The sequence below is a fragment of the Rhagoletis pomonella genome, unplaced genomic scaffold (genome assembly GCF_013731165.1).
Source record: "Rhagoletis pomonella isolate Grant_MI unplaced genomic scaffold, Rhpom_1.0 Rhpom_scaffold_00008, whole genome shotgun sequence".
In the NCBI taxonomy this organism is placed as follows: domain Eukaryota; kingdom Metazoa; phylum Arthropoda; class Insecta; order Diptera; family Tephritidae; genus Rhagoletis; species Rhagoletis pomonella.
This window is the reverse complement of record NW_023458562.1, coordinates 19324449-19335441: the sequence shown is the minus strand read 5'-3', so window position 1 is coordinate 19335441 and position 10993 is coordinate 19324449. Positions and strand designations below refer to the sequence as shown.

Genomic DNA, 10993 nt, shown 5'->3' with positions numbered 1-10993 from the left:
AAATTTACCCAAAATAAAGCTTCGGCGTACTTCATCGCGTTCATTTCACCGTAAGCAATATGCAGCGTAATGCTTTGCTTTATCGTAATACAGTCCTCGACTTTTTATTGATATTTTTTTTTTTAGTACAAAGTCCATTATAATTTGTAACAGATCTAGGCTCTAACAAGTGGCCGCTTATCTTCGGGTGTCTGGAAGTATATAATAACCGGTTAGTCGCAGTCTTCTTATTCAGTTAGCATTAAAATGGCGTCCAAACTATTTCGTTTAGCAACAATTTTTATTTTCTGCATGTGGCAGTCTACTGCGACCAGTACCATAGACTGGTGGGAGACTGCTACGCTTTATCAGATATATCCGCGCTCGTTTATGGACAGCGATGGTGACGGTCTAGGTGACTTGAATGGCATAACAATGCGTTTGGAATTCCTCAAGGAAATAGGTGTAACGGCTGCATGGATTTCGCCTATATACGAATCGCCTATGGCCGATATGGGCTATGATGTGACCAACTTCACCAACATCGATCCGATCTTCGGCACACTGGCAGACTTCGATGCATTGATTGCCAAGGCGCATAAATTGGGTTTGAAAATTATTTTGGATTTTGTGCCCAATCACTCGAGCGATAAATGCGAGTTGTTCCAGAAGTCGATACGCCGTGAGGATGGCTATGATGATTTTTACATTTGGGATGATGGTAAAATCGATCCAGTAACAGGCGAGCGTGTGCCGCCAAGCAATTGGGTGAGCGGTTGTATGTAGAATTTCAATCATTAGAAATTAATTCAGTGGAAATGTAAAGAAATGCTAAGATTTAAAATGTGTTTTGTACAAGCAATTTAAAAGTGAGAGTTGAAAAAAAAATGTAATTTACTACTTCTGTTTCTGTTAATTTTTCTTCAAAAAAGTTGCCTCACTGAAACTTTAAAATTATTTAGTTTTTTTGACTATAGTGCGGAGTAAAATAGAACTAATTTTCTTAAGTGTGATAAAAAAACTAAAATTCCACAATTCCTACTTCTTCATCAAGAACTCCGTTTTTGGTGGACCCGCATGGACGTGGAACGAGCAGCGCCAACAGTACTATTTGCATCAATTTATGCCTCAGCAGCCTGATTTCAACTTCACAAATCCCATGGTGCGCCAACACTTAATCGGAGTCCTAACTTTCTGGCTTGAACGCGGCGTCGATTCTTTTCGCATCGACGCTGTGCCACACTTCTACGAGAAACGTTTCGAAAACGGCACATATCCAGATGAACCGCTCAGCGGCGAAACGGACGACCCCAACGATTACACGTACTATGACCACATCTACACAAAGAATCAACCGGAGAATCCCGAGCTGTTGTACGAATGGCGTCAGTTTTTGGATGAATACCATCGCCTCCATGGCGGTGACAGCATGTAAGGCGCTATTGCAAGAAATCAGTTACCGATTTATTTCCCATTAATAACCTCCCCCTCTAGCATACAGATCGCCGAGGCATATGCGCCCATTGAGGATTTGAGCAAGTACATCAACAACGGCACGCACCTCGGCAGCCAGCTGCCAATGAATTTCAATTTCATTCAGTTGACAGACACCTCCACGGCCGAGGATGTAGAGCGGCTATGCAATCATTGGTTGGACACAATGTGGACGCGTCATAAGTTGGGCAACTGGGTTATCGGCAATCATGACAACAGTCGGCCGGCGACACGCATTGGCGTAAATAGAGTGAATATAATGACGATGGTGACGCATGCGCTACCGGGTTCATCTGTTACCTATTACGTAAGTGTGCTAACATTTGGTTCATGCACATGTTTTTTTTTTATACCCAATGCTCACTTGTGTAGGGTGATGAGATTGGCATGACTGATGGACCCGAATATTGCAGCGAGAAAGCTTGTGACTTCCGCGACCCAGAGCGCACGCCAATGCAGTGGGGTAAAACGAAGAATTCCGGCTTTAGCGAAGCCAACGACACTTGGCTACCCATCAATCCCAACTATAAAATCTTAAATGTGGAAATGGAGCGACATGCAGCACGCAGCACGTTGAATATATTCAAGGGAATGGTCAAACTCAAGCAAACTGTTGCCTTCAAGGCGTTCAAAGAGGAAGGTGGCTTCTCGTATGGCGCATTGAAGAAGCAGATCTTCCAAGTTGTGAGGTTCGTTAGGGGTCAATTAAAAGCTTGAAATAAATGCAACAATTCATTTAATAAAACTTGCAGAGCTGCCGTAGGTCGTGAAGAATACCGCTTGCTGGCCAACTTGGGTAACAAAATAGAATATTTGGATGGCTTGACGAATAAAACTATGGAATATGTGCTGCTCACGTCACATTCGCCACATAATTACGGGTAAGCCACGCGGAAAAGGATCAATAAGATTTGACATTTCAAATTTTTTTTGCTTTAATTTTAGTGATAAAGTGGATTTGAGCAAACGCATTTATTTGATGCCCTATGAAGCGGTTATGCTGCGCTGGAGTCCGTAAAGTTCATTTGCAGGACCATTAAAAAAAAATGTTGTGATCGTAAAAGGTGAATGCGCGGCATGTTGGCTGCAGTGATTACTCATATGTAAACTAAAGACTTACTTAAATACTAAAATAAGTATTATAATGCAATTTTTCTTTTCTTTCTAATTGTTTTTTTTTTTTTAAGTAATAAACAAAGTATTTCAGACGTTAAAAATGATTTTGATGGCGTAGGGTATAAGTTATTTTTGTGGATATACATAAACATTAGTGTGGGCCGAAAATCTGCTTTTTAGAATTTTGATTAGTAACATCAAAAATTTGGTTCATTATGCCTTAAAAACAATAATATGCGAGAGATCACAATTTTTGGTCAATGTCTTAGGCTCGCCCAAGTCCATCAAAGTACAAGTGCTATAAACAATTTTTACAAGCTTACTTCGATTCTCCTTAAAAAAGGTCCATATACCAAATTATGTTGGACTAAAAGTTTCGAAAATAAATGCAATTTTAGTAAAAAAAATTATTAGTTCATGTATTTATTAAATTTTATTTTTTTAGCACATTGAATTTTTATTGACTTGTTCGAGCCTAAGATATTGAAAAAAAATTTTACTTTTTCCCACAGATTATTTTTAGGGCATGTTGACGTGAGTTTAATTGAGTAGAATAAGTCTCTACTTCTATCTCCGAATGAGATATGCTTTATTACAACCTTTAAAGCTTACAAAATAAATATCTGTGATCACAATAGGGATTCTAGAATATCACTATCGACAGCGTTAGCTTCCTTCCTTTATCTTGGACATCTACTGTGGATATTAAAATAACTTTCGGAAATTTTGTATTAAAAATAATATTTTGCTATAGCAGAGGTCTGAAGGATAATGAGCTAGAAAGTTTGTGGAGTGCTCGATTCAGCTGTTTTGCTTGAATGGATATCAATTACTTGCCGAGCTCTAGTTTAGGGACCTTTACCTAACATAACCTAACCATGCCCTATCTCCCGCGATTGCTTGTTCATGTAATGTATGGACATATACACAGACAACATTTAATTAGTTAACCAAAATTGTCGTTCTTCTTTAATGATAAAAATTTCAATTGAAAAGTTACCCTAATTGTATACGAAAAACTAACTCAAGAGTTTATTGCTAGGACTAAATTTTTCCCATAAATAACGTTGTATTCCTAGGCCCATAAATTTGGTAAAAGCGAAATTAACACAAATAAAAAAAAAAGACGCGAGCACATGCCTGACGCCAGCAAAGGTGTAAGTACACACTCAGCCGTAAATGTGACAACGGATAGACTAATTTGTTGGGATTTGATTTGTTTCGTCGTAAAAGTTATTTTTACTCACCTGCATCGAAGTACATATGTACCTATGTAAGTGCAAAAATACGTACAACATTTCTGCCCTTCAATGCCTACGTGAGTAAGTAAATTTCATTTCATAAAAATGCCACTTTAATTCGCTTTCCTAACGTTGTGCGCCATGTAATTCAAGCCAATCCAACAACATACACATTTATGCACATAAGCCCTTATATAGGCATTTAGATATAGGCAGTCACAAAAATTATTCATTTTCAATTCATATTTTATGTACAAAACAAAATTTACGCGCATGAAAATTACAAATTAGCCCATTCAAGTTGAACCGGCGCAAACGGCAGCTGTCACTCAACATTCCAAAGTTTGCTTTTGCACCCACCCAAGCAAGCATCACACGTGCAAACAAATATAAATACATGGAGCCGCATGACACAAAATATATAAATCTGTTTTGGCATCGAAGTTGTACACGCGCACGCACACACACACACTTTCATGAGGATTAGAAAAGGTGCGGAATACTAATACGCTCTTCATGAGCAAGGGCGGGGTGAAAGAGAACGCAAAAAAGCGAAAATGTGGCAATAAAAATGAGGAACAAGCGATGTGACATGTTTGCTTGACATTTGCAGTTAAATGATGGGATGCGTTGGAAAGATAGTGGCGAAAAATATCAGTGGAAGGAGAGGAGCATGCAGAAACGCTAACAACAAGATGGTAGACAGAGAAAATTCAGAACTCATACCGAAGTTTCAGTACCACTCTTATAAATGTGCGCATAGCATAGTATGTGGGGAGTTCCATACCCAAATGGACGGGGTTCACACTTCATGTTTTCGATTTGTCTAAACATTTTAGGGTTCATGGATAGACATAAATAATAACTAAATATGAAACTTGAGCTTGATTAATACACTTTTAAAAATTTTACACACAAAAACAAAAACAAATCGATTTAATAGCTTTCCAAAAAATTAAAAAAAAAATAAAAATCAAACATACACACATCAAAATTGTCTATAGAACGAAATATTAAAAAATTTTTTTTTTCTAGAAAAATTTTTCACATACAAATTTTTTGATAAAAAAATTAGTTTTTGAAAACATGCCATCTAAAAAAAATTTAAAAAAATCAAAATGGTAGCTTTGAATATTGCGCTATACTTAAGTATAGTATTATGGGGTGCACTCTGCAATAATTTGAGTTATACCGAAGTTGAGTAAAATGAGCACATTGTATACTTACAATTTTTTTCAGTATGCAGTTTTGGAGCCCAATAAATTTTTTGAATAACAAAGTGCAAGTTTTAAGCGATTGCAAAACTTGCGTAATTTTTTTTTTTTTTTAATTGTCTCTAAAAACAGTTTTGCGCTTTTTCTTCCATAAAAAAGTGCGAAAAGCCGTCAGTATAAAAAATATTACAAATCAACGCAAGTAAAATTTAATGGGCCAAAACTGCATACTCAAAATTATTTAAAACAAGTAAGAAAGTCTAAGTTCGGGCGGAGCCGAACATTAAATACCCGGCGCAATTATTAAATATATGTTTTCCACCTTTCCGAAAGCTACCGCTACACGATAATCCGGGGTGTATAAATTTTAAGTAAATTAGCGTCCTTAAATTTCGAAATATTGCAGTTTCAAGCATTTCTGAAATATACCGTTATATGAAAAGCGGTCGTAATTTTAGTCTGATTTCAATAATTTTCAACGTTTTGCTTTTATGTGGCAAGCACAATAACCGTACCGAGTTTGGTACAAATTGGTGTAACGGTTACCGAGATACATATATGTGATCATAAGTGGGCGGTGCCACGCCCATTTTCCAAAATTTTATCATAAACGTATTTCTTGGTAGAGAATTGTTGCAAGCATTAATTTTGAATAAATTAGCTTTAATATTTATTGATTTATCGAAGATTTCGTATTTCTCCAAATTACCGTTATATGGGTGGCAGGGTCCGATTTTAAAAATTTTCGGCCATTTGGTATGCTGTAGCAAGACTAACAACTGTGCCAAGTTTGGAAGAAATTGGTGAAGCGGTTACCAAGATATACACATGTATCCATAAGTGGGCGTGGCTACGCCCATTTTCCAAAAATTTATAATATTCTTATTTTTCGTCTAAAAGTTATTGTAAATATCAATTTTGAGTGAATTATCTTCAGTAGTTACTAAAATATCGCAGTTTTCGTTTTTCTGAAAATTACCGTTATATGGGAGGTAGGCGTGGTTATTGTCCGATTTCGCCCATTTTCAATACCATCCGTCCTATGCCCAAAAGAAGTCCACGTACCAAGTTTCGTTAAGATATCTCAATTTTTACTCGAGTTATCGTGTGCACAGACGGACAGACGGACGGACGGACGGACGGACGGACCGACGGACGGACAGACAGTCACCGCTTAATCGATTTCTCTTTTCATTCTGATCATTTATGTATACATTTGTCTATATCTATCTCGATTCGTTTTGCCTGTTACAAACAACCGTTATGTGAACAAAGTTATAATACCCTTGTGCACAAGTGCGCTCGGGTATAAAAATTGTAAGTTTGTAATGTTCTCATTTTACTCAACTTCGGTGTAAAAAAGATTCAAAAAATTTGTATGTGAAAAAAATTTTAAGAAAAAAGATTTTAAAAATATTTTTTAAATTTTTTCCTCTCCCGTTATCGAGTTATTGGAAAACTATTAAATCGATTTTTTTTTGTTTTTTTTCTGAAAAGTTTTTAAAGATGTGTTAATCAAGCTCAAATTTCATATTTATTTATTATTTATGTTTATTCATAAACCCTAAAATTTTTTTAACAAATCAGCTACTTGAAGTGTGAACTCCGTCCATTTTGGTGTGAAACGCCCCATGTACATACATAGGTATTTACATTAGCCTGGGTTGCAAAAAAAGGTTGCAATTCCCTACTAGTTTGAAAGCATAATTAGGAAAAAGTTTGGAATCATAAAAATGTTCGTCCTTGGCGAATGTGAAAAACTGCCAAAATCGGAATTTCTTCCAAACTATCCTATCTAACTACTCCTATCGTAAAAAAAAAAATATTTTTCGGTACTCGCCTGCCAGGCTCATTAATGGCTTGCCATGGCGTATGAGTAAGGCTCGTATGTCTTTCCGGACAATAAATTGCATAGAGAAAAATGTGATACATAAAAACAAGATTGTCTCTATCAAAAGTTTCTAAGCTCAAGGATAAAACAGACGAAAAAACGAAGAAAATTCCTATTGATTTTATATGTAAATTGTTCCTAATTTCATTTATAAAGAAATTGACAAATAATTTAAGTACTTTTTTCCATGTTTTCTCAACAGCGGTTTTAGCCGAATGGATGCGAACTCGACGGCCGGCGAACGGACATTTCTTATTTTATTTATTTTTAATTTTATATACACAGGATGTCCTAGACCACCAGTCCACCCTCTCTAAAATGGAGGGAAATGTTGTATGATGTTGTATTTTGTACTTTTTTACAGTGTTTTATGAGAAATCGTTAAAAACAACAGCAAGCACACAAGCACAGTAGTCATACTTTCAAGTAAAAAATTATGAAATTATTTTTTGCAATACACTTTCCCACTCAACTGCGGACTAAATGCGCGACCTCATTTCCTTATCAGCTGAGCGTACCTACATAAGTAATATTAAAGTGCGCCACCTGGCGTATAAATATCAAGTAGTCTAGTAGTAGGGAATTCGCATTAATTTGTGTATATGTTTGTGAGTGTTGAAGAATATTAGAATACGTGCAAGTAGACGTTTTTCCTTAAGTATCTGATGTGAACGAGATGTACGCAGACTGTTTATTCCATTTGTCAGCCGGATAAATAACTGCATTGCAAAGCGGTAGTTATTTAAATCTGGAGCTTTTAAGCCTTTAGAACTACCAATCATCGAAAAGAAATTAAAAAGAATTAAAAGACATGCCTGATTTCTAGAAACTTGTTGAGAAATTTAGAATTCAAACGCCGCTTGCTTATCATGAATATATTGCTGATTCGCAGCTGACTTTTTGGTGCGCTGTAGCAGTGGCGCTCGAACTCATGGAAACTCTAGAACGTTCTGCCATCTATCATACATTCTCTCATTCTCTCGCTGTTTGCAGTATCCCTGCAAAAATCGTTGGACCATGTAGTCTATTTGTGGTATATTGGAGTACTTACAAAAGTGCTCCTCTGTCATGCTGTAGCGGACCAACTCATGTCTCTGCACCAGCTTATTGTTACCCGATCACTGCTCGTGTTTTAACGACATGTGATTGAAGTTAAGCATTTGAAAGTACATTTGCATGTCTGGCTGTAGCTGAACGTGTAGAGATGCTAGCTGTTAGTTCTTAGCTCCCAGCATGTTCGGGTTCGAATGTCGTCAGAGGCAACATGTAATTTTTAATTTTTGTTTCTGGTTTTTATTAATTTCAAAAAAAGCATCTGCGAAGTGAAGAACAAAAGCGTGTACAAACGAAAAAATATAACGATAATGTCATTGGAGTATGTTGGGAGTAGTTTTGTGCTACTCTGATGTAATGCAGAGATGGAGTACATGGTCCTGCCCTAGGACATCGCAATGTTAATTGGACCATATTTTTTATATGAATTGTGGTTAATTTTAGAGTACTCCTTGGACCTTCGGGAGTACTCTTTACATGCATGCATGGAGTAGTCGCGATTTTTGCAGGGATTCTCACACTTGCTGTCGCATATTCTACGTCTTTCGTCGAACATTCTGCCACATTATTGTTGTTCGCTACGCGTTACCGCAGTAATCGCCACAATATTAACTATGTATACGGTGACCATCCATCCTTTATTTTAAAGGAAAATCCTTTATTTTAACCCTGTCCATCATATTTTTTTTGTTTAAATAAAGGACGCCGTTTATATTTTATTTCTTAAACTGTCTTTTAAAAGAGTTCTGGATTTTTCAAAGGTCAATTTTTAAACAGAGAATTGGAAAAAGTAAAAATTTCCTTTATAGATTATAATGAAAACTTACGCCAGTTTTTTTCGCAACCACTTAAAGGTTTTTATTTAATCGGTAATCATTGTACAATCTACAAGTAATTTTTAGCAAAAAAAAAACCGACTTCAACTCCCATATAAAAAAAAAATATATATATATATATATCTCATGATCCACTGATCAGATCTCAACCAGATTAGTATGGGACCACCTCTGAGACACTACCTTTGCAAAAAGAATTATCGAAATCGGTTGACGTGGTCCAAAGTTATGCGGTAACATACATAAAAAAAAAAAGAAAAAACAATATTCCGACGAACTGATAACCTCCTCCTTTTTTGAAAGTCGGTTAATAAAAAGGGGAAATTTATATAATTGAAAAAAAAACAAATAATTAATATTTAGACATTTTCCTAGAAACTTTAGTATAATTTGAGTAAAATAATTTTTTCTCAAAAGCACAGGGAAAGTTGTGCCCAGAATTGCCTTGCCGGCTCCGTCTTGTAGTGTGAATTATAATATACGCAAAGGATGGCGGAGTCCTTGATAAGCTTCAGCGCCTTTAGAGAAGGGAAGCTTATACAATTAAATAGTATAATTAACTGGTAAATATTCGATTTAAATTACGATAGCTTAAGGTACTTTTTGTACGTATGTACGTATTCCCAAATCATTTTGAAAAAGATGTCCTTTATTTAGCGTTAGTTAATATGGTCACCGTACATATGTAGCAACTTCTCACTCTGAGCTAGCGATATGTATATGTCTAATGCCGTTGCCAAATACGAAGGGGGGCGGCCAAACATTTTTGTAGAAAAAAAACGCAATAATTTATAGCAACAGTGAATATTATTATTTTTTTTTTTTAACTGTAAGCAACGATCTGAAACTTAGTCAAACAAAAAAGCGTAGCCAACACGCGTTTGCATGTTTATGTGCCTCTATGTATGAGGTTGAAGTGATTTTGTTTTTGTTTTCATTCTTTTGTACGCGAGCGTGTTGGTGTATGTTTAAAAAAAAAACTTTAGAGGATCCTGCTCGTGAATTTGAGACAAGCTTAACATTTTTTAAGCAAACTTTTTTAAAATCTATATTCATCCACATTTATTTATGTATATACGCATTTAAGTGGTGTGTGCTTAATTTTTAGTCAATATTTCATTTTTAAACAAAATTCAAATGCGCACAATTTTCAACGCCAAAACTTTGCTTTGCTCTTTTGTTCAAAGTGCGTGTAATAAATATTTTGTATACATTATTTTTACCATTATTTATTATGAATTAATGTAATTTGTTTTTACTGATTTATGAAAACACGCTAAAATGTAAAAAAAAAATCATTTGTTCATCATAAAATTGCATTCATTTGTATGTGTAACCGGCATCTCTGTCCCTATTAGTTTATTACTGACAGGTAAAGCATCAATCACGCAAAAAACATGGTAACTGGCAAGTTTAATTGAGAGAAAAAACGTTGGTAATAATGATAAATAATACTTAAAAAAATCACAAATTTGCTTGAAAATATACACAACTTTCTATAAAAATATATATATTTTTTATGCATAAGCCATTAACGCCATTAACTTTTTCTGTGTAATAATATGTTTTCTGATAAAAAGCTTAAAAATTTTATAAATAACATATACACACATAGCAAATTGTTTTTTGTGAACGCAGTGTTTTTTTTTTTGATTTACGCAAACATGTAAAACTTTTCTGTTTTTACATATGTACACCAAATTTTCCGGAAATTAAAAAAACAGCGAACATATATAGAATATGCATATTGTGTCTGTCGGAATTTTTTCCCCATTATTTATGCTTCCAATAAAGCCATTTTACAAAAAACTAATACATTTTGTGTAAGAAAATAGCTTAACTTACTTCTGATTTTATATACTGCTAATGTCCGCATAGCAGGACGGAGAAAAATTACTCAATAAAATACGAAAACTGATTAAATATAATAATGTATATCGTGTATTCGAATTCTTCTATATCGAAGCAAATATCCCCATGTTTTTTTTTGAAATCAAGAAAATACTTAAAAGTCCCTCAACGCTCAATATATCCCATTTATTATACATAGGGGAAAAAATAACTTTTACACTGCAGGCAAAAAAAAAAACAAAAACAGCTTTTCATAAAATTATTCTATGTATATCAAAAGTAGTCTTTTAGTTTTATAACAAAAAAGGAAATGTTTTA

The 10993-nt window shown here is 35.0% G+C and overlaps 1 protein-coding gene across 1 annotated transcript; it reads left to right on the top strand.

The window, feature by feature from the left end:
- The first annotated feature begins 216 nt into the window (after nucleotides 1–216).
- LOC118745136 (maltase A2-like) lies at nucleotides 217–2581 on the top strand. The gene is made up of 6 exons (XM_036478662.1): nucleotides 217–747; nucleotides 1034–1410; nucleotides 1474–1780; nucleotides 1846–2162; nucleotides 2226–2354; nucleotides 2419–2581. Exons 1-6 carry the CDS (start codon nucleotides 247–249, stop codon nucleotides 2489–2491), a joined length of 1704 nt encoding a protein of 567 aa, XP_036334555.1. The 5' UTR covers nucleotides 217–246; the 3' UTR covers nucleotides 2492–2581.
- Nucleotides 2582–10993: the final 8412 nt, after the last annotated feature.

What these genes read in the sequence shown, in the direction of transcription:
- LOC118745136 (XM_036478662.1), top strand. Translation starts at nt 247, where the DNA reads ATGGCGTCCAAACTATTTCGTTTAGCAACAATTTTTATTTTCTGCATG. An exon ending in CTCCATGGCGGTGACAGCAT is followed by an intron (nt 1,411 to 1,473) that starts GTAAGGCGCTAT and finishes CTCCCCCTCTAG; the next exon opens with CATACAGATCGCCGAGGCAT. An exon ending in CATTCGCCACATAATTACGG is followed by an intron (nt 2,355 to 2,418) that starts GTAAGCCACGCG and finishes CTTTAATTTTAG; the next exon opens with TGATAAAGTGGATTTGAGCA.